This window comes from Dendrobium catenatum, unplaced genomic scaffold, assembly GCF_001605985.2.
Source record: "Dendrobium catenatum unplaced genomic scaffold, ASM160598v2 fragScaff_scaffold_390, whole genome shotgun sequence".
Lineage (NCBI taxonomy): Eukaryota > Viridiplantae > Streptophyta > Magnoliopsida > Asparagales > Orchidaceae > Dendrobium > Dendrobium catenatum.
Genome location: NW_021318852.1, coordinates 5,870,649 through 5,898,618, shown reverse-complemented (window position 1 = coordinate 5,898,618; position 27,970 = coordinate 5,870,649). Strand labels below are relative to the sequence as shown.

The window sequence follows — 27,970 nt, the reverse complement described above, 5'->3', positions numbered from 1 at the left end:
GCTCGCGATGAAAAAATTCCGTTCTGCATGATTCGCATTGGATGCCGTCAACTGCACAAAGAAAGATTAAAAAAAAAAAAGAACTGTCGGTTTAGCTTGCATGGAATTAAACTAGCAAAGATTGGAGATGCTACCCAAAACGCAAACGCAAACGCTAACGCTGATGCAAAAGACTTTATCGTAGGCTTAGCCTGTAAGGAATTAGACTGAGCAGTGCTCACCAAGAAACTGTCCAGAATCTACTGATCTCTGAAGTCTCCCTTTCATAAAGTCTTGGCGTCTTCTCGTGAAGAGCTGAGCGAAGTAGAGAGAGAGAGAGAGAGTTAGAGGAGAGAGAAGTAGTTTCAAGGGGAAAACAGCCAGTTTCGGCAACAGCAGTGGATTTGTGAGTTAGGTGAAAGAATTTGGTCATCTTCCTTCTTGTTCTACAACGTAGCGGGTTTCTGCTATGATCATCTTTTTAATCCGTTTGTTCGCATGTGATTTCTACCCATCTTTCAATTTCATCACCTCAATTTGAAAGGATTTCTGTTGCTGTACTCTCTTCTGTCCGATTATTGGTTTTCAGTGCTTTTAGCAATCATTTCTTCTCCTTTCCCCGATCATGGTTTTTCTTTTTCTTTTTCCGTTTAATTTGATTCTGTAAGGATGTAGATCAATGTGTTGTAACATATGTGCTTCAATTAAGCTGGCTATGTTCTTGCTTTGTTTAGCATAATTTGTCGTTTTCAAACTGTTTAATGCATCGTTTGTTACTATATTTGTATTTATTGATTGGAATTTATCGATTATGGTAATTTAGGGAGTATCAGGCTCTATTTGGGAAAGCTTCTTCACTGCTGCTGCACGTATGTTAAGTTGTTATTTTCTTGCTATTTTTTGCAATTTTTTATGATGAGAAGGCAAGAAGCTATAAAAAAAGCAGTTCTGTAGTGTTTTTCTAACAAAATATTTGTAATTTCAATAACAGCTTTAAATATACGGCAATTGCCCCAATTGGATCGCACGCATGCTCATGTGGCTGCTGCAGCAAATGCTAATGATTATGAACGCTTGTTTCATTTATGATTTGTTGTCTCGGAGTGGAGCTTTAATTGCTAATCTGTATTTCATGATGCCAGTCATGTTATCATAACTTCCTCATCTTAGATTCAGTTGATTTTACTTTGAAAACGTGGAGATTCTTAATCTGAAAACTCGATTCGTTTTGTGGTTTTAGTATTTAGCTTGTTAAGATGGTGAGAAAGAGAAGAACCGCTCTTCCTGGCTATGCTGATGGTGGTGGTGAGGGCTCAGGATCTCAAAACCCTGGTGGTGGTAGAAGAGATGGAGCTCAAACTTCTACGGTTTCACAGCAACAGGGTGGAACTCATCACTCTCCAGCTCCACAGGAATTGGGTGGAGCTCAAAACTCTCAAGCACCAGGAGGAGCTGGAAGGGCATGTGGGCCTGTCAATCCTCAACAATTAGGGGGACGCAGTGCTGGTTATCACCAGAGCGGTGGCGGACAGCCCTCTCGCGGGAGTATGGTCCAGCAGCAAGCTCCCCGGATGGGGTTCCAACATCCTGGTGGGCAACAGGGTAGTGGTGAATCTCAGCAGCATCACGCTGGCCGCAGAGTTGGTGCATATGCATCAGCTGGGCAAGGAATTTGCCCATCTGTAGCCGAATCATCTAAGCTGCAGCGGCGTCCCGAACTGCACCAAGCAACACAAACTCCACACCAAGCGGCACCTGCTCCGACAAGCTCATCAAGTCCTGATGTGGCTCTGATGGAGGGTTTTCAGGACCTTTCTCTTCAGGCTGAATCCTCAGCTAGTCGGGCTATGGTTCCAGTTTCAAGCAAATCAATGAGATTCCCATTGCGCCCAGGCAAAGGCAGTTATGGGACCAAGTGTCTGGTTAAGGCAAACCATTTCCTTGTGGAGCTTCCTAAGAAGGATCTTCATCACTATGATGTGTGTTCTTTCTCCATTTGATTTTAAATTTTGGAACTTATGATCTCACTTCTGCTGTGAATCTTACTTTGAGAAGTTCTTTCCTTTTGAAATACCGATCATTGTTACTGCTTTTATTTATATAGGTTTCCATTAAACCTGAAGTTACTTCACGTAGTATAAATCGAGCTGTGATTGAAGAGCTTGTAAGGGTGTTTAAAGACTCCGATTTGGACGGCCGCCTTCCAGCATATGATGGTAAAAAGAGCCTTTATACGGCAGGAGCTCTTCCATTTACTTCTAATAAATTTCGAGTTACTCTAGTTGATGAAGATGATGGAGCTGGTACTGAAAGGTAATTAATGCGTTATGACCTAAATTTTGTGGTTCTGGTTTTGCATTTTGTAACTTGTGCTGATATTTTACTATGTCTTTGATTAAGACGGCAAAGGAATTTCCAAGTTGTTATCAAACTAGTTGCTCGTGCTGATCTTCATCATCTAGAAATGTTTCTGGCTGGAAAACAAGCAGATGCTCCTCAGGAAGCTATTCAAATTCTTGATATTGTGCTGCGTCAGTTGCCCACTGCTATGTAATTATCTTTTGTTCAAGTCGCATTTATTCTTTAATTTGCCACGCCATTGTAGTATATTTTTAAAAGATTATTGTACTGTCGAATGACAGGTATTCTTCTGTTGGTCGATCTTTCTACTCTCCAAATTTTGGTCTGAGAAAACCACTTGGTGAAGGCTTAGAAAGCTGGCGTGGATTTTATCAAAGCATCAGGCCGACACAGATGGGCTTGTCACTGAATATTGGTATTGTCAGATGTCCTGTGGTTCTTTGAATGAGTTGCTTTGTATCATTGTATGGTTCATTTATATGAAGTTGCGAATTAAGGAACATGCAGTTTGAGGTGTTGTGTAGTAGTGCTCGCCTTCTGTTAAGGGAGATTTGCAATTCTTAATGGACATAGATTTTATGTTATCTTTAGCTCCTTGATTTGTTTTATTAGTTTTTTGTCTCCATAAGATGAATTTTTCCTTACTGCGATTGTATAAACGTCTGATAAAATGTAGCTTGTTTAACTTCTTTTAAGGGATATTTCTTCTTTTAAATGATTTAAGTGCATATTGCATGTAGATTGTTCTATCAGGGGTTATTGATTTTGGTTTGGTTCTGCTTTTTAAGACCATCTGAACTTTGATTGTAGATTGTTACATAATTTCTGAACTAAAATTTATTTCATGTTTGACCGTTATCCCTCTCTTATACAGATATGTCATTTGCTGCATTCATTGAACCATTGCCAGTCGTCGACTTTGTAAATCAGTTTCTGAATAGGGATGTTAGGGATGTTCCATCAAGACCATTATTGGACTCAGATCGTCTAAAGGTGAGTCACCAGAGTTTCTTGAAGAATTTGAGCTTTATTCTAGTGGGGTATTTCAATGTTTTTTCGTCTTCAAATTTGCTTGTTTTGGGTAGATTCTTACAATAGATGGATGTAGCAATTTATGTGTTCACTTGGTAATGCTTTCAGGTGCCTACTTTAGGTTTTTTTTTTTTGGAACAATAGATATACTTCTAAGCCAAGCTTTTGATTTAACCTGTTTAACCATTGCGAGCAGCAATAAGCAGCAGCATCTTTATATTATTCTTTATGTGGATACTTTCTTTCTGTTCTCTTTCTGCTGCTTTTTTTGGCTAATCCTTGTTGAGAAATTAATATTTCAACATTCTACACGGATTTACTCTACTAAAAATTCATGGAAACGTTTGGTTTCTCATTCAGATCAAGAAGGCTCTAAGAGGTGTGAAGATTGAGGTTACACATAGGGGTCATATGCGCAGAAAGTTTATCATATCTGGTTTATCATCACTGCCAGCTACAGAGTTGACGTATGCTTCTTTTTAAATATATTCTTCATTTTTTCTTTGTTGTTTATTTTTATGCTGTTATTATTAATTTTCATTTTATTTTATTTTATTTTGTTTTGTGATAGTTTTTCTGTTGACGAGAGTGGTACAATGAAGTCAGTAGTGGCATATTTTCAAGAGACTTACGGGCTCACCATCCGACGTGCCAATTGGCCTTGCCTGCAAGTTGGCAATCAAAAAAAGCTAAACTATTTACCTATGGAGGTGTGGTCTTTTGTTTGCCTTTATGGGTTTTGTTTTTATTATTTTTTAATTCCTTGGACCCCATGATTTCTTAATGCAGAGCATCAAATATTAGATTTTTTGTTATAGGTATATTTTATCTTTTTTTTCAGTTAACATATAATATTACAAACTTCTATACTGTTTAGATAATTTTAGTATTAGAGGAGAGTAGTAACTGGTACACAAGGATATGTTCATTCTGAGAAGAAGAATGATAAATCAGGGAATATACAATACAGTTTTAGTTATATGTGTTTCTTTTAATTTCCATTTCTCTGTCTTCCTTCGTGCTGTTTGAATTACTCTTAGCTGCCATGCGAAATTTGTATTAGACAACCGGGAACGATAGTGGAAGGGAACAACCAAGTAGCTCTTGACGGATATCTGAGTTTGGATACGGGGGTGCAAGGGGCATTGCACGACAATCGGATGAAATGCAACTCAATTTCCACTTTAGAAGCCATTCATTTCGACCACATTTTAGCCAGCATCCGACATATGGAGGCAAAATTGAGTCACCAGTTGCAAAATCGAGCCCATTTGAACCCCAATCAGGAACTTGTAGCGATGCAGCCTCTTAAACCCAAATTGCCGTGGAGATTCAGTTAGTGTCTGGGAAATCTGAAATGAGCTCAATCTGAAATCTGATATCTGTTCTGTTCCGGATCCGATGAATTCTGTTCTGGTGCTATAAGCACATCTGTTCTGGTGCCGTGAGCACAAAGGGAGGCATAAGGGGCCAGAATCCGAGAGATTCTGTCAGTGTCTGGGAAGGGAGGCATAAGGGGCCGGAATCCGTAGAGATTCCGTCAGTGTCAGGGCATTTAGCTATGAATTAAATTATCTGATATCTGATTTGATATGATTCTGATTTCCGTATCTGTCTGTAAGCACATCTGATTCTGATTTCTGTACGATATGAATTGATCTGATCTGTATGATATGATTTCTGTATGATTCTGATACGATTATGTTTTGTTCCGATATGATCTGAATTTCTGATTTCTATACAATTCCGTTTCTGATTTGATATGTCTGATCTGTTCTGTTTCTGATTTGATACGACTTCTGTTTCCGTACAGTTATGTTTGATTTAATATTTGTTCAGTTCTGTTTGATTTGATATGTCCGTGTCTGTTCTGATTTGATCCGTTCCGTTCTGATCTGTCCGATTTGATATCTGTCCGATTCTGTTCTGATTTCTGTACGGATTTGTCTGATGTGTTGGTTTTGAGATTCTGAGAATTTTGATTGGAGGTTTGTTGCTTTGCTGAGCTGTTGAGCTCACTCTTGTTTTCTAGTGGTTTTCAGGTTCTGGGAAAGGGAAGGAGGTCCAGGAATAGATTTCAGAGTCTGATCAGTATAGGTATTGTTTTGTACCTTTTAATTTTTGTATAGTCATGGCTTTTCTGCTGTCTTTTCTTTCTGTTTGAGCCATGTACTGTATTTGTAGATGATTGTTTTGAGGAAAATAAAAGATAGATGTTTTGTTCCGCTGTGTTTGATGATTCATAGTAGTTCTGTATCTGTGTGTCTGTTTGAGTTAAATTATTTGGAAGATTCAGTTCCGAACCAAATTCCATAACCAGATCCTGGTCAGTCAGTCTGTTCGTTCCGATCGCGACCCGGTGCGAGCGGGATCCGTCCCGGATCGGGTCGGGTCGTGACATAAAATCTGTGAGAATTCTCAGAGTTTTGAGCTTAGGAAATAGGGAGAACGGATGAGGAAATAAGGCTGTAGAATTTTGGTGAATCTCGTGGTCAGCTGTGGGGAAATTAACAGCAAATCGAGGTCTTCCACAGTGCTGGACAGCAGGGTATCTTTGCTGGCATACGTGGACAGCAAGCTGTATGGCTTAGGAAATCCAAACAGTAGCTATAAGAGAGCGTTGGACAGCAGTATGAGGGTTCTGGCAGCAAACTACACTGACTTTCCTTTGCTGGAATCTCCAGGACAGCAGCAATTTTGAAGCTTCAAGTTGCTGGGAAGCAAATAATCATTGTTGGAAATCTCTGGCTGCAGTATTAGTAGGTAGAAAGTTGACAACTAGGGGGCAGCGGGTAAGAGAGAGGTTGACGGTGGAGCAAAATAGGTTTAGGGAGGTTAATTGAAATCTGAAATTAAATGCATATTTCAATTAATATGGGATTTAGGAAAAGGAGGGGATTTCTTCCGTTAATGAGGTGAGCTGTCCACGGGAATAAATTAAGGCTTTTGATGTTGTAAACTTCGGTTCCTGAGATTGGGTAATATGATTGATTTGTTTCCAAACAGGATTTTTCCTTTTGGAATTAATCAAAATGAGGGGATTTCGGCTCAGCAAGAGGAGGGAGCAAGTATGACAAACTTTAATTCAGAAAATCTGTAATGAGGTTTACGGGATTATGGGGGAGAAATTAGGGAATTTATTCCTAATTTCTCTCAGTAGATTTTGGAAAGTGTGATAAGGCTTGGGTGTAGAGAATTCCGGTTGGCAAGAGGGAGGAATTATTTCCCAAAGAGGCTTAGTATGAAATTAGGAAATAAATTCCATTTATTCATACAGGGGCCGGTGGCTTAGGAGAATAAGGGGAGCATTGAATGAGAGTATTTAAGGCTTCTTAAATTTGAATTTAAAATTCAAATGAATTTAGAACTCAAATGAATTTAAATTAAGAAGGACTTAATGGAATTTGCTTAATGTTAGGGAATTAAGGCAAGAACCAATTAAATCCCTTTTGAATTTGAAATTCAAATAGGATTTACAAATGGAAACTTCTCAAAAATAGCTTTCATAAATTAGGAAAAATTTCGAATTTCAAAATACATGATTTCGAATTTCAAAATACATGATTTTGAATTTGAAATCAGCCCAAAATATGAACACCCAAAGTAGGCAAGAATTTCAATGGGGATGATGTGGTGGATGGTGGACGGCGGCTAAAGATTGGGCCGGCGGTATGAGGGCTCGGTATGGAGCTTGGATCGTGAAGTTGAGGGAGGAGGAAGAAGATGACGTGAAGGTGGATGTAGGAAGATGATAAATATGACAACGGGGAGCAATACGAAAGAACCACATAAAAAATAAAGATAAAACGAAAGATAGAAACAAACGATAGAAAATAAAATGATAGAAACCACAAGCCCTAGACTCTTTCGAAGACTGACGGGTGATTCGTTTGCCCTTCTCCAAGGGACATCAATTCACAAGCCCGGACCCATCCTGCAGCTGGTGACAACTTCGATTCCTTTCCATAGGAATCTCACTCTCGTCCTCTCTCAAGAAGAACACAAGTGTGGAACACAAAATTTTCATATCAAATTAACCATCCCCATTACAATAGCTTAAGGCCCTATATATAGGCCACAACATGAGAAAATTAAAAATTACAAAAATGCCCCTTGGGCCATAACACTCAAATAAACTAACCTAGGGGTAGAACAGGAAATAACATAAAATAATAGCTAAAATCATAAAATAAATCATAAATGACAATGTAAATTAGAGTCGTCGATTTACGACACCTCCTGTGATAGATGCCAAACTTCGTGCCGATGTCCGCATCAGAGATGCCATATTTTGAATTTGTTGCACAATTAATCAAAAAGTATGTGATTTACTGATTGATAATGGCTATACAAAAAATATCGTATCAAGGTAACTCGTCCAAGCTTAACAACACAAAATCCTTATCCATATATAATCAATTGGGTATAAAAGGTATGGAAAATCAAGTATCAGAAATATGCGAAATTACTTTTTTTGTTGGAAAACACTATTAATTTTTTTGTGATGTCCTTAACATGTAAGTTTGTCAGATCATTTTGGGATGATCATGGCGATATAACACTGGAGTTCTTTATGATTGTCGGTTGAGCATCTACTCATTTGATTGGAATGGAAAGATACTATGGTTACTTTCAAAATTCACACGAAATGGTTGTTAAACAGACAAAGGGCAAACCCACAATGTTTATAGGTTCGGGTCTTGCACTATTACATTCTTGGTGAGATTCTTCTTCATTGCTTGCCTTCATAATAATGGAGTAGAACGTAGAATTTACGGTTCCATAGCTATCGAAACCAGTCGAGGACCTTCTCAAGCAATTTGAAGACATTGGCATTATTAAACTATTATCACAAATTCTACTGCTACTGTTTTACAACATCAAATCAATTTTATGTCAAGTGCTTCCTTTCCCAATCTTCCACATTATCAAATGATCCTAAATGAAGACAATATATTGCAAGATTTGGTGGATGAATTTTTAAATAAAATGCTCATTCAACCTAGCCTAAGTCCATGTGCTGGCCCTGCTTTACTCATACACAAAAAGGATGGAAGTTGGCACATATGCATTGTTAACAAATCCATTAACAAAATCACAATCAAATGCCGCTTTTTGGTTCCATGAGATGAATATTTGTTGGATAAATTGTGGCCGGTTCATCTATTTTCTCAAAACTAAATTTAATAGTGGATATCACTAAATTCGCATTAGACTCAGTGATAAATGGAAGACTTCATTCAAAATTAATCAAGTTTTTTTTAGTGAAAGGTGATGCCATTAACATTATACTCCATTATGTGTTCCTGATTTGATATGGCAAGACTTGAGCCTAGACTTTGTTTTGGGACTTCCACGGAGAAAACGAGGAGTTGATTCCATTATGGTTGTGGTCGGCCAACTCTCAAAATGGCTCACTTCGTTGTCTACAAAAGGACTTTAGATGCACTCAACATTATGCACCTATTCTTTCATGATATAGTTCGCTTCCATGGCTTGCATTGCAGCCTCACTTTAGGCCACAATGTCAAACTTATTAATTATTTTGGGAGCTAATTGTGGAAATTAATGGTTTCAAACTGAACTTAAATTAAGTTAATCCTACGAGGGTTTGTTGGCTGAATCAAAGTTGTAAATCATACTCTCGGCAATGTGCTTCGATGTCTTATTCAAGGTTATCCAAAACAGTGGGATGAAACCCTCGGAGAAGCATAATTTGTATATAACTCGATGCTCGACCAATCAATAGGAAGATGTTCGTTCATATTGTCTACATGGAGATGCCCAATCACTTAATTGATATTACAATCCTTCCCAAATGCAAAAGCAAGGTTGCTGAGGAGATGATCGAGCAGTACCATACAATGCTCGATGAAGTTCAGACCAAATTAATTGCATCCAACAAACACTATGAGCAAATTGGTGACTCACATAAATGATGAGAATTCTTTCATCCGAGATACCTTGCTATTGTCTGGATTCTCAAGGAATGTTTTCCCTCGGGAATTTATTCTAAATTGAGCCCATGAAAGTTTGGTTCAATTTCGATCGTCAAACTTATCAATGATATTGCTTATATAGTCGATCTATGCTTATATCGTCGATCTATCTCCTTGTATTCATGCACGGCTTTCTTTCAATGTTTATGAGATTTATACTTACTATCTCCCTGATAATGCTACCACAAAGATCATCTCACCTTATGTGAGCTATTATGAAGCCGGGGCGAGTTGAGGCGGAGCATCCTAAGGGAGAGGAACACTCTACTGCCACTACTACATATTTGTTTTGCTCCACTACTCTTGTTTTCAAGTTTATTCCTTTTTTTTTTTTCATTTTACACGGAATATTACAAACTTTTATATTGTGCTGATAATTTTAGTATTAGCGGATATATATATACACACACACACTACAGAAAATTCAGATATAATTGGCGGTTATTAAAGCTTTCCGGCAGTTTTGTAATAAACCGACGGCTGCGTAGGAAACAGTTTCCGGCGGTTTTATTAACCAGCGGCTTTTCGACGGTCGTAAGGCCGGTGACCGCCCGTTATTTACCGGCGGCATACCGGCTGTCAAAATCGCCGGTAATACCGGCGGCCAAACCGCCGGGTCATCGTCGGTTAAACACCGACGACCGCCGGTAAATCACCGGTGGCTTACCGGCGGTCAGAACGGAAGGAATTACCGGCGGCTGAACCGTCGGTAAGAAATAATACCGGTAGACTAACCGACGGTTATTTGACCGCCGCTAATTCCAGCGGCGGTTAATTAAATAACCGCCGGTTCATACCGCTAGAAATTCATGAATTTCTTGTAGTGATATATATATATACATATATAGTTTCAGTTATCTATGTTTTTTTTTTCTCTATTTTCTTTGCTACTGTTAGTATTTTCTCATAGCTAGCATGCCAAAAAGGAAGCCTATTGTTGGATAGAATCTATTAGGGATTCCTAAGAACGGTTCTGTAACGAATGGACCTTACAAAAGAAGTGGTAGATATGATCTCCTAAAATATTTGGGAGAAGAGGGCCATTTCAAAAGTCTTGCTCTTTAAATGTTGTAGTTACTAGAAAGTTTTTGGGAGGGCTCTATCATGCATGACCTCCAAGAATCTAAATTATAAGCGGGCTCTATTTATCTGAATATTTTGAGAGGGAACTCCAATTTGGAGTCCCTGAAAACCACCAATTGCTAACAGCCTCCTCTCCAGACATTATAGTTTTGGAAACTTAATTTTGCTTATTTTCTCAGGTTTGCAAGATTGTAGAAGGACAAAGATATTCGAATAGGTTGAATGTAAGACAAATAAGTGCTCTTCTAAAGGTTGCTTGCCAGCGTCCAATTGATCGAGAGCGTGATATTATCCAGGTTTAATACTTTCTTTTCATAAAATTAGTTTTACTAAAGTACTTTCCTTTTCTTTTGGCTTTACTACAACTGTTGGTTTTGCACAAAACGTTTTATTTATTTATTTTTAATGGAAACCATACGTTACTTCGGCAGACTGTTAATCTCAATGCATATGATGAGGATGCATATGCCAAGGAGTTTGGAATTAAAATCAGTAAAAATCTTGCTTTAGTTGAAGCACGCATTCTGCCTCCCCCTACGGTATGTAAAATTGCTCAATTTTCTCTTTATAAAATTCTTTGACTTGTTTCTTTATCGGTCTTTAAAACTTTCTGCCGTCACTGTTGCAGCTGAAATACCACGAAACTGGCCAGGAGGAGAATTGTTTGCCACGGGTTGGCCAGTGGAATATGAGGGATAAGGTGCTTATGTGAAACTACTAGCAGAATGCATGATATACATCTTAGTTTAACTTTTGGTTATTATGTTATGCATTATAAGAGGTTACAATGATTAAAAACCAAGAATGCTATCTTTAGGAGTTTATAACATCAGTTTGCTTTTTCTAGATTCGAAAAACCAAAATGTAGTACATGTTATTTGCTTATGTACCTTGTTATTTTTTAATTTTAGAAAGACCACATCAAGAGATTTATGATGTCATATTTTCTTTAACAATACTATACCAAAATACCATCAATTATTAGCCTTATCCTAATTTCCGGGATTGATGTTGCTAATTTACATTCTCCACTAATACATTTTCAATTAAGTGTGCTATCTGTGGTGCTAAATTTATTTGCAAAATACTTCACTCAAACATTTTCTTTCCTAATATTTTTTTCTTTGATTTAATTTTACCTATTTATATTAGTAATGCGTGTACAATTCATTTACCATCTCCAAATCATTTTAAGTGAAGGCTCTATTTTAGTATTTTGTGATTTTTTTTGTGTTCTTTTGTGTTTTAAAGACAATAACCCCCCCGCCCAACATTTCATTGGAAGGGTTTAGAAGTGTTTCTAAGTTAATTTTTTAAAAGACATATTAGATTTAAGATTGGAAGAATTTTGGAGATTTTGTCCCCCCCGACATCTCATTGGAAGGGTTTAGAAGTATTTCTAAGTTAATTTTTTAAAAGACATTAGATTTAAGATTGGAAGAATTTTGGAGATTTTGTCATTATTTTTCAAGGATTTTATGATCTTATTTAAGTTTTTCATAGTCGCAAGCTTTATGGTTTATTACCTCTTCTAGTGATAGGAGGGAACTTTCAATTAAGGCTTGTAGTAAGATAAACACCAAGTGCTTGGTATATGGTAGCAATAAATTGATTTTGGATTATATATTGACAACCATGAATTTAAAGAAGATGGTGGGTGAAATGATGATAAACCAAATCAAGATCTCATAGTTACATCATCCCAAGTTGTCATAGTCCATAGTCTACTTAGTCATAAGAGATAGTCGACCTGATATGATCCTTATTGATCTCCACGGGTTGCGATATCCAAAGGTATCTTATAAACCCATAATAGATGTTTGTCTAAGAGGATAAATTCAAATCGATTTGAGAGAAAGAGAGAGGAGGGATTGCTGGTTTGGGTATGGATAGCATGGTGATGTAAACCTAGAGCTCAATTCAATTTGGTCTTTATCGCAGGTTGTTAATTTCACATTCAAAGCCGAAATTCAGTTAGCCAGAGGTTACAAATAGCAGGCAAACTGGCAATCATATATTGATCATAACATTGAAGTCTCCAAATCTACCAATAACCCTGGAAAAGCTCCCGTACCTCCACAAATTCCACACACTCCATCCCAATTGCCTCAGCCCAATGTGACTGTTAGTGCATATGTCAACTCAAGAACGTAGCAATATTTTCTACAGTGCCGATCGGCCTGGATGATTTCCAATCGTCCTGGACGATCCTGAGAGGAAAAAACCAAATCAGAGAGGAACAGTAAGGGAACGAGGTCTCACACCCCTATGCAAGGCCCACCACCATTAAGTGCTTTCGGTAAGGATTTCTTTTTCAATCCGGACACAAATCTAATGAATGTCCAAACAGACAACAACTGCAACTGGCTACCACTGAAGTGGAAGGCACACAGGATGAGGTGGAAGAACAAGAACCTGAGCTCGAGGACATTACGCCTGATATTGGAGATCCACTGATTTGCATCATGGGAAGGATGCTACTGCCCCTCACCAACAACCAAACTCTCGGCGAAATGCTGTGTTTAAAACTAGATGCACTATCAATGGAAAGGTTTGTGATTTACTGATTGTTATCAGTTGTATCGAAAATGTGATTGCACGTAGTGGTGCAAGCTTTACAACTCCAAATGACTAAAAGTCCTCACCCTTACAAAATCAGTTGGGTGAAAAAGGGGATGAATATTCTGGTGTCTGAGATGTGTCAGGTTACATTTTCAATCGGGAAACATTATGTGATGCAGGACTATATGCAAAACAGAAACTTGCACAAAATAATTAAAGAGCAATTTTGGATTTTCGTTATTAGCGATTAAAACAACAAAATAAAACTAATAAGTGGTCACTTTCGTTTAGGCTAAGCTACGCAATAAACTAAGCGAAATCAAAACATTTAAGAAAATCAAAGCGTTGCATGCGAAGTAATTTCTAACATAACCTTGGTCTAACAATGAGATCCAAAAGAAAAGAAGTAACAAATCTACGCTTACTAATGGATGGCGATAATTAAACACAATCTCTTACTTGAACAATCTCTCTACGAAGTAAGTAGAATGTGAAAGTACACGAGTCAATGAAGAAGATCACCTTCTCGGAGAAGCGTCTTGATTCACCATGTACCTTCCGATAGTTTTTTCTCCATAGCCATTGTCAAAACGACTAGTATGTAGTTGGCGGACTTCTCTATGAACCCATCAATATTTGGATTCAAGTCGAAGGACGACAAGTTGAGAAGATCCACGAAAGTTTAATCATCTTACGCAAGGACGGATTCAAGCTCCGGATTGGCCGTTCATCATAAGCAAAAAGAGAGAGAGAGCCCAATAGAGAAAGGAGGGAGGGAGATGGAGGAGGGAAGGGAAGGCCGGCGGCTTGTAGGGGGAAAAGGGTTAGGGTTTGGAATAGAATTGGGTTGAGAGAAAGGAGAAATATTCCAATCTCTAAATCTGATATTATTTTCAGATTTTGAGTGGAATTGAAGGGAAAATAACTTGAATTTGGGTTTCAAATTATATGCAATTAAGAGCCTTAATGGAGCATTCAAGGAGTGGGACCCCTACAAGGGGCCGGCGGCATGGAGAGAGGGGGAGAGGGTTTTTGTGGAGAAATTTAAATCTCCTTCCTATTTGGTTTCTTTAATTTAGGAGAAGAAAAATTCCACCCAAATTAAATTTGAATTATGTCATGAAGGAGATTCAATACTTTCCTAAAATAGCTTTCTAATTTAGGAAACTATTTGAAATTCAAAATTTGAATTTCAAATGATGAAAATAATTTCCCAAATTATTTGAACTCTTTAGGCAAGCATTAAAGTGGCATTGACTCCTCATCCATGGAGACAAACAAGGTGGCCGGCGGTGGGCATGGCTTGGGTGGGGCGGGTGGAAGAGCTAAAGGAGAAAAGGGATTGGTTTGGTGGTTAGGTTGAAGTGAGCTTTGGTAGGAGGGGTTATGGGGTGGTGGTTGGTGGTGGGGATGGCTGGCGGTGGAAGTGGAGGAGAAGGGAAGAAGAAAGGAGGAAAAACCAAGAGCCACCGGTGGTGACTTTTGGGTACGATGGGTGGCCTCTCTTAGGCTCAACCAAACTCTCAAATTTCTTCTCAAGCTCTCACCTAAGCATCAAGAATACAATTGCTGGAAATTTCTTTGATTATCATTCATTAACCTCAAAAGAATAAGATGAAGGCTTTAAATAGCTTCTTACAATGACATAAAACAAAAGGACTCAAATACCCTCAAGGGGTTACATGACTCAATCCCTCAAGCAAGAGTAAAAAGGGAAAATGCTGAAATAAAAATACATCACTAAGGAAACAATAATAAAATCAAAAGTACATCGGATAAATCATGGCCGTTGATCTACGGCCACGTCGATGGTAGACTTTCCAATTGATGTCCCCATCATTATGTCTGTGACGTGTTACGTGACAATATTGATATAGATGTGTGCCATGTCATACTCATAAGACCGAGGCAATTTGATGTCGGTGATCAATGATGGACGATCAAATTCTTATTCATTCAATTGGAAGAGTAGAAAATTCCGACCCCTCCCATACCTGACGGATCAATTGGGAGCATCAAAGCATAAGCAATCTGTAATGCACATGGTCTCTGTAACATCAAAATCTGCTCCAGGATCGTCCGGGCCGATCTGGATCGTCCCGGGACGATTAGTGTAAATTCTGCTCCAGATTCTGTACAGAAGTTACAGGAATGATTTCCTGTAGGTATCGTCCGGGGCCGATGTTGTATCGTCCCGGGACGATCAGTTCATGGAAAAAGTCAGAGAGCAAATCGTCCTGGAAATTAATTATCGTCCTGAGAAATCGTCCCAGGCCGATGTGGATTTGTTCAGATCGTCCAGGACGATCGTGCAATCGGCTGGGCCGATCAGAGTATTTTAAAGCTGAAATCAGTCGTTTTGAAGAGAGAGAAAAATCAGATATTTTATAAAAATCCTTTTGAGGAGAGAGAATCCATATTTTCCGATTGGTTCAGTTTTTACCGCGTAACTTTTGATATGTTTCTGAGGTGCCGAGTGTGCACATTTTGATTATTTTCTGGAGAATTTTGAACGGGTATTTTTGATTCCGCGGTGTTTTCTGTCGACTGCAATTTTTCACGATGTCTAAAAATATTATGGCAGTAGAATAAAAGTCTTGCAATGTCGTTGTGAACATTCTGTGATAATTTGGTAATTTGTGATTTTTATGAAATTTTGTGTAAATTCCGTATACTGTCGTTACGCTGCCGAATTTTCGTATGAATTCTGAAATTGCCCGGATTTGTTCTGCAATGATCTGATATGCTTGTGTGCTATAAAAAGGGAGTTATAAGGGGTCAGGATTCTGTGAAATCCTGTCTGTGTCAGGGAAATTTTGAAATGAGCTCTGAAATCTATTTTTGAATACAAGTTCCGGATCCGATGATAAATTCTGTTCTGGTGCTATAAGCACATCTGTTTTGGTGCCGTGAGCACAAAGGGAGGCATAAGGGGCCAGAATCCGAGAGATTCTGTCAGTGTTTGGGAAGGGAGGCATAAGGGGCCAGTGTCAGGGAATCTGTTCTGACTTGTGATATGTTATGATTTCTGATTTCTGTATGATATAATTTGATTTGATCTGTACGGTTATGATTCTGACACGATTCTGTTCTGTTCTGATATGATCTGCATTTATGATTTCCTTACGATTCTGATCTATAAGATTCTGATCTATTCTGATATACGATTCTGATTCTGTTCTGATGTACGATTCTATCTGTTCTGATTTGATATATGATTTAGTTCTGATTAATCTGTTCTGTTCTGTCTGTTCTGTTCTGATTTGATTTGTTCTATTCTGTTATGTCACTTATGTATTTCGATTTCTGTACGGATTTCTGTCTGATTGTATTTGATGTGGACTCTGAGGATTTTGATTGGAGGTTTGATGTCTTGCTGAGCTGTTGTAGCTCATCCTTGTTTTCTGCGTGGTTTCAGGTTCTAGGAAAGGGAAGGAAGTCCAGGAGTAGAAGTTCAGAGTCTGATCGGTTATAGGTATTTTGTACTTTTTGATTTTTGTACAGTCATGACTTTTCTTCTTTGTTCTTTCTGTCAGCTATGTACTGTATTTGTAGATGATTGTTTTGAGGAAAAGAAAAATATAGATGATTTATTCCGCTGCATTTAATGTTTCATGGTAGCTCTATGTGTCTGTTTTGAGTTGAAATATTTGGAAGAATCAGTTCCGAAGCAAATTCCAAAGCCAGATCCTGGTCTGTCTGGTTTGTTTGGCTAGTCGTGGCCCGGTGCTGGCGGGATCCGTCTCGGGTCGGGTCGTGACAGTCTCCGGCTTAGTCCTTCTTCACTCGAGTAAGGAGCATTCAGTGCTAATGGCTTTAGTAATTAAAGGACAGTGCCCCCTTCACACTAGTAACCACATACCCATTGAAGTGCAGAACTTATTACAGCAATTCCTTGATATCGGCCCAGAATCCTTGCCTGCTTCATTGCCACCACTCTGAGCATTACAACACCATATTTATTTACTTCCTGAAGCCGCCCTTCCCAATTTACCGCACTATAGATTGAGTCCTAAAGATCATGTGACACTACAACAGCTTGTAGATGAATTACTAGAGAAGAAATTAATTCAATCTAGTTTAAGTCCTTGTGCAGTCCCTGCGCTTTTAGTTCCGAAGAAGGATGGATAGTGGCAAATGTGTATGGACAGTAGATCTATCAATAAGATCACAGTTAGATTCAAATTTCCTATCCCACGAATTGATGAATTGCTTGAAAGGCTATTTATTTTGGTTGTCTTCTCTAAATTAGATTTACGCAATGGCTACCACCAGATCCGTATCCATTCTGGTGATGGATGGAAGACTACTTTCAAAACTCGACAAGGTCAATACAAGTGGAAGGTTATGCTCTTTGGGCTGTGCAATGCTCCTTCCATTTTAATGAGATTAATGAATGAAATATTGAAGCCATATCTTAATAAAATTTGCATGGTTTTACTTTGATAATATATTGGTTTTCATTCATTCTCTAATCGAACACTTGCATCACCTACAATAGATTTTTGAAATTTTGCGGCAAAACTAATTGTACTTAAACCTACCCAAATGTGAATTTGCAACCAGCACCGTATACTTCCTAGGTTTCATTGTGGTTGTTGATGGCGTGCGGGTTGATACTCATAAGGTTCGAGCAATCTCCGAGTGGCCTACTTGTTCTTTCTTTGATGTACGAAGTTTCCATGGCCTGACAAACTTTTACAGATGGTTTATACGTGGGTTCAGTATCTTAGCTGCACCATTAATTGACTGCCTAAAATTAAAGCAGTTCATATGGACAGACAAATAGCTGAGTGCTAGAGTAGTTTCGACGCTGTCAAAACTTCCTTATCCGTTGCCCATGTTCTTGCTCTTCCAGATTTTGAAAAGCCTTTCACTGTTAAAGCATATGCGTCTTCAACTGGTATTGGCGCCGAGCTAATGCAGCAGGGCAAACCTATTGAGTATTTCAGCGAAAAGCTCTCTCCAACCAGTCAGAAATAGAGCGTGTATGAGAAAGAGCTATATGCTGTCGTTCGAGCCCTCAAGCAATGGAACATTACTTGTTGCACCAAGATTTCGTGTTCCATAGTGATCATAAAGCTTTACAGTACATCAATACACCAAAGACAAGCAGTCGTATGCACGCTCGTTGGATCTTGTTTCTACAAAGATTCACTTTTGTTCTCAAGCATAAATCAGGTTCTGAAAATCGGGTCACAGATGCATTGAGCTGACAGTTGACGTTACTAGTACAGTTAACAATCGAAATCACTGGGCTTCAATATTTAAAAGAGTTGTATGATTCAGATAAGGATTTTAAGCAAATCTCGGTCGACTGCCTAGAAAATAATCATGAATTGAGTTACTCCATTAGATATGGCTACCTGTTTAAAAAAAACGCACTTTGCATACCCGAATCATCATGGCGTCAATAGCTTATCCGTGAGATTCATTGTGGGGGTCTCGCTGCTCATGTGGGTCGTGAGAAAACAATTGTGCGACTGCAATTATGATTCTTTTGGCCACATTTACATTGTGATGTAACCTGATTTGTAGAACGGTGTTCAGTGTGCCAATCATATAAAGGTGGCAATCAAAACACAGGCTTATATTTACCTTTATCCATCCCTGAGAAAATATGGGAAGATCTCAGCCTTAATTTTGTTTTGGGGTTGCCACGCACACAATGAGGAAAAGATTTTATCATGGTTGTAGTAGACAAGTTTTCTAAAATGGCACATTTCGTTGCCTGCAAAAAAACATTTGATGCTCTTTACATTGCTTGCTTATTTTTTAATGAGATATTGTGTTTACATGGTATTCTGCTTAGCTTAACATCAGATCGTGATGTTGTGGACCTTCCAAAGGACATTGATGGCTGCAGAGTGTAGAGGGTATACGGCCGCACCACCCCGAAGGATAGAAAAAATTACAGGCATCCGTGCTCCTCGCAAACGGGCCAATGGAAGGGCATATTAGATCGTAAATACGACTAACCATTGAGGATAACAGCTCTCGTCAACGCACCTTGATGGGTAGTAATATATACGATATGATCGAACGGGCTTCCTTCACCCGATACATCAGTTCGAGTGGGATTTATTTGATGGTGGAGTCCCGTTTCCCACGGCGCAAGCCCCGGTGGTTAATTACATCTCGAGCCTAGGGCTTGAGAATATTCTCGATTAAGGATCCAATATTATTCTTCCCAAAAAGGGGATTGGCATGAAAGGAGAGACTAAGAAATCCTACTCAAAGGAAAAGAGAGGGTTCCAAAATGGTTTAGTCAACATACACGACTAAGATCTGCATTCAGAGGGACTAATGTACCAACAAGAGATCATAGAAAAGGAATCATGCACTCACAGCATATAGAGGGAAAAGATAGAAGTGGCGTCATCCATGTGATGCGGATAAGCAAGATTTATAGTCCCTGAAGAAAATAAATTTACCTACTATTTAGGCATACTACGAGACACCCGGTGTAGTAACCTCGAATCCTAGATCTAAGGTGGGATTAATGTTCTACCCAACACTAATACTTGTGTCATAACTAATGCAATCTGGACTTATATCCTGCCTGAAAAGAAGTAGATTTGATTTGAAATCAAGAAAAAGGGAATTGGGTCAATTTGGGTCAACCCAAGTTGACCAGGTCAACCAGGTTGACCCAGGACCTGGGTCAGGGCTCAACAAACTTAGTCTGACCCACTAAACACAAGGGATAGGGTCTTGGGGCTTGGCCTGGTCAATTTGACCAGGTCAACCCTTTGACCCAAGGATCTGGGAAAAAACAAGGTCAACAGATCTCAAATTTATTAGTCACTTTTGGCGAGAATTATGGAAGAGGTTGAAAATTGATATCAATCTTAGCTCGGCCTTCCATCCTCAATTTGACGGGCAAACCAAGGTGGTTACCAGAATTTTGGGAAATATGTTGAAATGTCTTGTGCAGGAACACCCAAAGCTTTGGGATAGTCTACTAAGCCAGGCAGAATTTACATATAACAATATGGCCAGCAATTCCCCTGGTGTTTCTCCTTTCAGCATAGTATACACGAAGGTTCCCAATTACACTATTGATGTAGCAATCCTTCCAAAGTGCAGCAACCACAATGCCATTCAGATGATTGATCAATTTACGCATGTTAAACGATGTCCGCAAAAAAATCATAGCCTCTTATGCAAAATATAAGAAGCTGCCGATTCATACTGCTTGGAGAGGATTTTCAAACCAAGTGACTTAGTCATGGTTCGACTTCGCCGAGAATGTTTAGCTCCGGGCACTTTTTCCAAATTGGGCCGCCGAAAAGTGGGTCCTTTCCCAATATTACAAAAAATCAATGATAATGCCTATGTCTTTGATTTCCCCCTTGAGCTTGGTACAAATCCACCTTTAATGTGGCTGATCTTCATACATATTACCCTGCTGACGAAGCTCCTTCATCAATTTCTGCTGAGACAGCAGAATCCTCGCCAGAGAGGGCGACCTGATGCGGTGCATCATAAGCAAGCTAAGGAATACTTTACCGTTATGTTATTTTAGTGTTTTACTAGTTTTGCCTTTTCCAGCTCTATGCAGCTGATATATAGGCGTGGAGATAGGAAGAAGAAGATAGAAAAATATATACACTCCTAGTTTTCAGCTTAAAGCTTGATTTACCATGTTCCTGTTTCATTCGTTTTATTGTGAATCGCATATTTCTCCCGATTACCTTCTTTAAGGAATATGATGACTTGTTCATTCTAAGAAATCAGAACTTCTATCTTGCATGTATGCATATATGTATGGATGTGTGTGTGCATGGAAATGTATGAAGAACGAGCTTTTGTATATTGTGTTTATATGTGACTCAGCATTTAATGAATTAGCCTGAAACGAGCGGTTTATGATTTGTATACACCTTATTGAAGTAATGAAATACTTTACTACTAAATTTAGAATGCTTTTTCCAGCTATGCATGTATCTTTTTCCTTTGATGCTTATGCTTTTTTTGTATCTAGAAAATGGTAAATGGTGGGAGGGTTAGGAGCTGGACTTGCATCAATTTTGACCGAAATATACAAAATAATGTTATTCATAGATTCTGCGAGGAGCTAGCTGAGATGTGCCGTACGTCGGGGATGGTATGTATTCGTTATTAGTTCGTGTAGGAGATATCTTTCTTTTCGGTCTTATAATGATCTCTGAAAAATAGTTGTGTATATTTATACTGCTGCAGGAATTTGCTTCGGAACCTATTCTTCCTCCTATATTTGCACGGCCTGATCGAGTTGAAGGAGCATTGACAGCACGCCATCATGAAGCAATGAGTATAATGAATAAGGAACTTGATTTACTTATTGCAATATTGCCAGACAACAATGATTCTCTTTATGGCAAGTGAATCTCTCCTTCTTGATTTTGGTGTAATCCTTTGTATATATCTTGATTTATGCTTTTGCTGGATCTTGTTGTTATTAGGTTGTTAACTTTTAACTCTTCATGCTTGAGGTTCTAAAACGATTGTTTTGTTCTTCCAGGGAATTTGAAGCGTCTATGTGAGACTGAGCTTGGGTTAGTTTCACAATGTTGTTTAGCTAAGCATGTTTATAAGTTGAACAAACAGTATCTAGCCAATGTTGCTTTGAAGATAAATGTGAAGGTCTGCAGATTTAATATTTTAGAGCTTTGTATGTCGTGCCTTTTAATTGCAACTCCAGTAAAGTCAATCTTGATTTGTAGGTTGGAGGCCGAAATACTGTGCTTGTGGATGCTATATCTAGACGGATACCTTTGGTCAGTGACAAGCCTACAATCATATTTGGCGCTGATGTGACACATCCTCACCCTGGGGAAAACTCTAGGCCATCAATTGCTGCTGTAAGTTGGTTTATAATTAGTGAGAGATTATTCTGTGCGTACACCGGATGGGAGAACCGTCTGGTACTAAGCGCAGTAACAAGCAGTACGGACGCTCGGTATCATGCTCGCTATCGAGCGCAGTACACTTTTGGTGTGACGTGGCATATTTTTATTGGTCTCTAGATGACGTCCGGTGTCTGCACCTAATAATTTGTCATGATTAGCTATGCTTTTGAAACCGCTAGTTGGGACTTGACTTCTAGTTTTAATTACCAGTTTTTGTGTCTTCTATATATGGCAGGTTGTGGCATCTCAAGACTGGCCAGAGATAACTAAATATGCATGGCTGGTTTCTGCTCAGGCCAATCGCCAGGAACTTATTGAGGACTTGTATAAAATTGAACAGGATCCAAGACGTGGTAGTATTCCTGGTGGCATGATCAGGTGTGCTTTCTCTTCTGGTAACTTCGCTCTTGCATTTGGGTCCCTTGTCTCACCGAATGTATATTGGCATTCATTTTCAGGGAACTACTTCTTTCATTTAAAAGGGCAACAGGATTCAAGCCTGAGAGGATAATTTTCTACAGGTCCTGTGAATCAGATCTTTATGTCTACATGCTTGCTGATGCTGTGCGTTTCATCCAACCATTGTCTTTGCCAATGCAGGGATGGTGTGAGTGAGGGACAATTTCATCAGGTTCTGTTGCACGAACTTGATGCGATAAGGAGGGTATACATCTTTTTTTTTTGGGTTCTTTTTTTCCGTTGGAATATCTATTGAACTCCTTTCATTTAAACTTTCTTTTATTGACAATCTCTCCAGGCTTATGCTTTATACTGACATTGTTATAGGCTTGTGTTTCTTTGGAGTCTGATTACCTACCTCCTGTTACTTTTGTGGTTGTTCAAAAGCGCCATCACACTCGATTGTTTGCAAACAACCATAACGACCAACGTTCGGTTGATAGAAGCGGCAACATACTTCCTGGTTTATCCCTCTTTCTAATATAACATGCATTCCTTAATTTGGGTCTTTTTTGTGTAATTATAGTAAAATTTCTTGAATATTGCGACTGTAGGCACGGTTGTTGATTCAAAAATTTGTCATCCCACCGAGTTTGACTTCTACTTGTGCAGTCATGCTGGAATTCAAGTATGTATGCTTGCTTCTCTCATGCTTTGATTATTCCATATTTAGACTTCATTTGGGACGGTATTTTTGCTGCTTTCTAAAACAAATTTTTAGTATAAAATTTTCTAATTCAAAAAATTTTTATACTAAAAAGTTGTTTTATAAAACATTAAAAAAAAAAATTGTCCCAAAGAAAATCTTAAATTATCATAAGGCTTACAATATCATGCTTTTTGCAGGGTACTAGCCGGCCTGCACATTACCATGTATTATGGGATGAAAACAAATTCTCTGCTGATGCACTGCAGATGCTTACCAATATCTTATGCTACACGTAATGAATCTCCATTATATTTATTCTTTCCTTGCATGTTCTATTTAAACGTTTTTATAATTTTACCACCTTGTCTCTCCTGCAGATATGCAAGGTGCACAAGATCAGTTTCAATTGGTAATCTCTCTGTTTCACCTTCAATTAAGAAACACGTAAATAATTTCATTGAAAGAGGTGTCTAAGTTTATAGATCTGTTGTCTAACTAACTTTTCTCTTTACAGTGCCCCCTGCATATTATGCCCATCTTGCTGCTTTTAGGGCAAGGTTTTATATGGAGACAGAGACGTCGGATAGTGGCTCAATGGTAAGTGCTGCGGCTGGCCGAGCTTCTGCTGCAAGCGGTTCTCGCAACGATCGAGCACCTGGAAGTAGTGCTGTGAGGCCTCTACCTGCTCTAAAGGACAATATCAAGCAGGGGATGGTCTATTGCTGAGGTATTCTGCCAGTTATTGCTCTATTTCCTTATCTCATCAGGGTTCAAAACTGACTGTAAATTCAGACTTGTCTTTTATCTTAGAACATGTCTATTTCCCACGTCCAGCATAATTAGTATTTTGGTGTTTGGGAGTGTCTTTAAATGGAGATATTATTATGTGCAGAGACCGAATGCAGAATATCATCCGGAAACTGTCAGAATGTGTCACGTCAGTAGTACCGAGCCACGGTACCGAGCAAGGGGTGACGTGATATATTCTGGTTGGTCTTCGGTCGGCGTTCGGCATCCGCACAAAATAATTAATCCTTTAAATGTGGCTGTAATGATTATGTAGTTGTGTTTGAAGTGACATTTTTCTTAGCACCATGAACTTGTTTGTGATATACTTTGTAGTATATATGCTCATGTTTATTGTTCGGATTTCAGTGCTTTTATTGATGATTTGTATTAGAATTGGTTGGATCTGTGTTGTCGCTTTACAGCATGTAGCATCTGTTAAAATTTTGTTATCATTATCGACTTTCATTAAGCTGCCATAATAAAAAAACAAGTTGTAAAAGCTAATTTTTATTCATTTTTATCTTCTTTGATCTCCTCTTTCATCATCGACATTCTTGTTGAAGTAAAACAACTTCATGTTGATTCTCTTCAAAACTTGAATTGTTTTTGCTGAAAGTTTTTGCTTCAGAACGCTGTAAATATAAGCTTAGCTCTGTTCAATCATGTTAAGGGGCTGTTTGGTAGCAGGATTTAGGCCGGATTTGAGCGAAATTCAGCCAAACGGCCTAAAATGCAAAATCAAATCTCACGGCAAATGAAAGCCACCGTAGACAGGAAATTCCGCCTTTTCATGCTAAATCTTGAATTTCTAAAATCCTATTTTTTGTCAGATTTACGAAATCCATTCGCTCGAGAGGAAGAGTCCGCTCGTTAAATTCGCTCTATAGCCAAACAGTTACATCGGATTTAATGAGATTTATCATGAATGTTACCAAGATTTAGACCTCACAGAAGATTTATGAAATCGTATTTAAATCAAATCCTAGGTGCTTCAAACAGCCCCTAAATGAGGGTTCTTGTTCGGCTAATTTAGGTTTAATCGGTTTGCTTAATCGATTTGAACATGAGATTGTGAAGAGATTTCTTGGAATTAGTAGCATGCATGGTTCCATTTGAGACTTCAAAGGTCTTTCTTTAAATAAAAATCAATCAAATTATTCTAAAGAGACAGAAATTGTGCAGCCTGTGACCCAATCAGGTAAAGCAGACAGAGCTCATCCAATCCCAAGTACTTTGACAGGCTGAGTGCTTCATAACTCATGCCAACACAACTATTTTAGAAACTCATGCTTGATTTGGGACAGCTTTCTTACTGCTTCTTAAAACAGTTTTTTAATATAAAAATTAAAAATTTTATATTAAAAAATTGTTTTAAGAAACAGCAGGAAAGCATTCCCAACCGAAATCATTCTCTATCAATCACGGTGAGTATTGAAGTGCGCCGGACTCCATGAACTCCAAAACTTTCTCCACCGCCGGTCGGGCTCGAATCACTTCCCACCAAGCTTTCACAAACTTCTTATCATCCAAAATGCAACCCATTCCACATCCCTCAACAAGCGCACGCATGGTGGGAATATGAGTGAGATCAGCGAGTGTGAAACAATCCCCAGCCAAGTACTTTGTCTTGGACAGCTGCTTCTCATACACATTCAGAACCTTGGAGAGCCTTTTGGCAAAGGAGTCAGCTTCGGCCTTGTTGCCTGCCAGGCCTTGTTTTGGCAGAATGAAAAGGTTGAAGACAATGGGAAAGACTAGTGGGTTGAAATTTATGGCTTCTATGTCGATCCATTGGTCTATTCGCGCGCGCTCTTCAAGATTCTCGCCTAATAGTTTGCTGCCTGTCTCTGCGTACTTCGCCGCATAGTAGCGGATGATTGCACGCGATTCTATCAAATGATCAAAATGGTTCATTGACTCTTTACAAAAGATCAATAATATCTCTAACTATATTAAAAGATCATTTTAATTTTTTAATGGGAAAGATGATATGTTAGACTATCTCCAACCAAATTCCATACCATTATATGTTATCTGTCATTTGGTTCATTTGAACTCTAAATCATACGCCAAATTTCGGTAAATGAACAATGCGACGCCAATATTAGCGTCGGACTGTTCACCTACACCAAAAAAGTTCACTGTGGGATTTGCCAAAGAAGTACGCGAAAGAGGAGAAAAGCGCGTCAAAGTTGATAACCTTCGCAGAAAGTGCAAGAAAGAAGAAGAAATAACATTTGATTGGAGAAGAATGACTGCAATTTGGAGTGAAAAATGAATTTTTCGGTTGAAGATGCCCTTAAATCGGGGTTGGAAGTTTTAGCCAATATTTAATTAATAATAAAATTGAGTAAATTCTTAGTACATTAAGAGTATTAAAATGAAAAGAAAAACATTTTAAATTATATTGAATTTAATAAATTTCATTACTATAAAATATAAATAGGAATTGGGCACTAACCAAAAAGCTCAAATTCCCCATCTACAATATATGGAATTTGCCCAAACGGCTGCACAAAAAAAAAAAAAAAAAAAAAAAATAAAAAAAAAAATACCAAAAAAAAAAAAAAAAAAGAAATTTGCCAAAAAGGCAGAAAAAAAAAAAAAAAAAATAACAATAATAATAATAATAACCAAAAGAAAATAATAATAATAATAAAAAATTAAACCTGCTTGGCCATGTAGTGAGGCTCCTTATGCTCCATTTTGGATAGATCAACCAAATCAATCTCAAAGGGAACTTTCTTCTCAATGAGGCATAGCATAACTCTCTGAGGGCAAACGGCCGAAGCCATGCCATAGATTTTCACCACCATAGCTTTCTCAAAAGCGCTTTTGAAAGAAAAAAAGGAGAAAGAGAAGGGGCAAAAGCTAGCTATGTATATGGCTTGCCTATGCTCTCTTTTTATAATAGATTTTGGTAAACACGTGAGCACCGAACAGTCAGAAGAGATCATATGAGGACCGTTGGATTCAAAGGTTGTTGGCTTCAACGGCCTCATATCACTATTTTTAAAAATTCTAACTCATATATATATTTTATATCAAATTCTCAATAATTTGATTGTGAAATATAAAACACATAGGAGTTTGATACTTTAAAAATTTGTTGTAAATTATAGGTTTTTAAATATATTTTTAAATTCATATATAAATATTAAAATTAATAATAAAATCATAATCTATATTTTTCTCTTGTGTTAATTTTCTAATGACTTAATTGTGGCTTTGACAAACTCATTAATCTTACGAGAATTATTACGTGCATAGTCCGGATGGGAGAACTATTTGGATTTGCTCAGTATATGCAAATACTCAGCAAATATTCATTTGTGAGTATTTATTGAGTGTGCTCATGAATTTTGTAAGTATTTGTTGAATATTTTTTTTAGTATTTATAAATACTCAATAAATATTCAATAAATCTGAAAAATTCTCTCGTCCAAACACCACACATAATAACGTCTCTAATCTTATAGCTCAAAAAGAAGACCTAGTCGTATGAAAACATTAGAGGAGATGTATCATCAGGGAGAAAGAGCAGAGATTGCTTGGGCAATGGCTGTCCTTGGCTATGTTACAAAGCTTGTAATGGGTGTTATTGGGTTAATTGTTTCATTTGCTTCCTATGCATGCGCAATCTCTTCGTGGAATCAAATATCTTTTTAAGTACAATATCTTCCCCTATGCCTTTGTGGTGTTGGAATTTTTATTCCGTCAGGTTAACTGACATAGCTCTACGTCAGGTAGCCTATAATATATCGCCACGTGCTCTTACTCTTTACCGCGCGGCCCGACGACCCGACCCGGAACAGACCCGCTAGTTTGCGTAGCTCGATATTGCTAGGTATTGGTCGATTTTGCTTGACAAAAATGAAAAATAGTATTATGTGAAGACCAATACCGAGCCTATACCAAGCAATATTGAGCAATACCGAGTTCTTTTAGGTATTGCTCGGTAGCCTTCACAGAACTTTATTTCTCGTTATTGTCAAGCAATACCGAGTAATACCTAGCAATACCGAGCCTATACCGAGCAATATGCGAACATAGTAATCCCGGATTCCGGTCCGAGTTGGGTCGTCGGGCCGCACGGTAAAGAGTAAGAGCACGTGACGACATATTATAGGCTACCTGACGTAGAGCTACATCAGGTAACCTGA

General features: G+C 38.3%; 2 protein-coding genes across 3 annotated transcripts; one reads left to right on the top strand and one right to left on the bottom strand.

The window, feature by feature from the left end:
- Positions 1 to 13: 13 nt before the first annotated feature.
- On the top strand, positions 14 to 24,256 carry LOC110097598 (protein argonaute 1C-like). 2 transcript variants are annotated; one of them, XM_028694040.1, is made up of 24 exons: positions 14 to 394; positions 803 to 848; positions 1,220 to 1,958; positions 2,084 to 2,292; positions 2,380 to 2,529; positions 2,622 to 2,755; positions 3,215 to 3,333; positions 3,733 to 3,839; positions 3,944 to 4,082; positions 10,634 to 10,750; positions 10,886 to 10,993; positions 11,083 to 11,154; positions 21,004 to 21,126; positions 21,222 to 21,378; positions 21,523 to 21,644; positions 21,725 to 21,862; positions 22,146 to 22,288; positions 22,369 to 22,431; positions 22,511 to 22,574; positions 22,697 to 22,832; positions 22,924 to 22,997; positions 23,216 to 23,310; positions 23,396 to 23,427; positions 23,533 to 24,256. In XM_028694040.1, exons 3-24 carry the CDS (start codon positions 1,236 to 1,238, stop codon positions 23,742 to 23,744), a joined length of 3,237 nt encoding a protein of 1,078 aa, XP_028549873.1. In that variant the 5' UTR covers positions 14 to 394; positions 803 to 848; positions 1,220 to 1,235; the 3' UTR covers positions 23,745 to 24,256. The 2 variants fall into 2 exon arrangements, with proteins under 2 accessions (XP_028549873.1, XP_020679738.2); XM_020824079.2 differs by lacking the exon at positions 803 to 848 and having other exon boundaries at positions 15 to 394.
- A 662-nt stretch (positions 24,257 to 24,918) lies between these two features.
- LOC110097588 (glutathione S-transferase F11) lies at positions 24,919 to 26,681 on the bottom strand. Its single transcript, XM_020824067.2, has 3 exons — positions 26,477 to 26,681; positions 26,269 to 26,317; positions 24,919 to 25,696 (listed from the first exon to the last, which is right to left on the bottom strand). The coding sequence occupies exons 1-3, from the start codon at positions 26,621 to 26,623 to the stop codon at positions 25,227 to 25,229; spliced, it is 666 nt and encodes a 221-aa protein (XP_020679726.1). The 5' UTR covers positions 26,624 to 26,681; the 3' UTR covers positions 24,919 to 25,226.
- Between the last annotated feature and the right edge of the window lie 1,289 nt (positions 26,682 to 27,970).

Bases quoted from the DNA above. Each gene is read 5' to 3' on its own strand.
- LOC110097598 (XM_028694040.1), top strand. From the start codon at position 1,236: ATGGTGAGAAAGAGAAGAACCGCTCTTCCTGGCTATGCTGATGGTGGT. The intron at 21,379-21,522 runs GCAAGTGAATCT...TTGTTCTTCCAG, and splicing joins CAACAATGATTCTCTTTATG to GGAATTTGAAGCGTCTATGT. The intron at 22,833-22,923 runs GTTTATCCCTCT...TTGCGACTGTAG, and splicing joins AAGCGGCAACATACTTCCTG to GCACGGTTGTTGATTCAAAA.
- LOC110097588 (XM_020824067.2), bottom strand. From the start codon at position 26,623: ATGGTGGTGAAAATCTATGGCATGGCTTCGGCCGTTTGCCCTCAGAGA. The intron at 26,318-26,476 runs GTTTAATTTTTT...TTTTTTGTGCAG, and splicing joins CTCACTACATGGCCAAGCAG to CCGTTTGGGCAAATTCCATA. The intron at 25,697-26,268 runs GTTAGTGCCCAA...ATCATTTGATAG, and splicing joins TGGGGAATTTGAGCTTTTTG to AATCGCGTGCAATCATCCGC.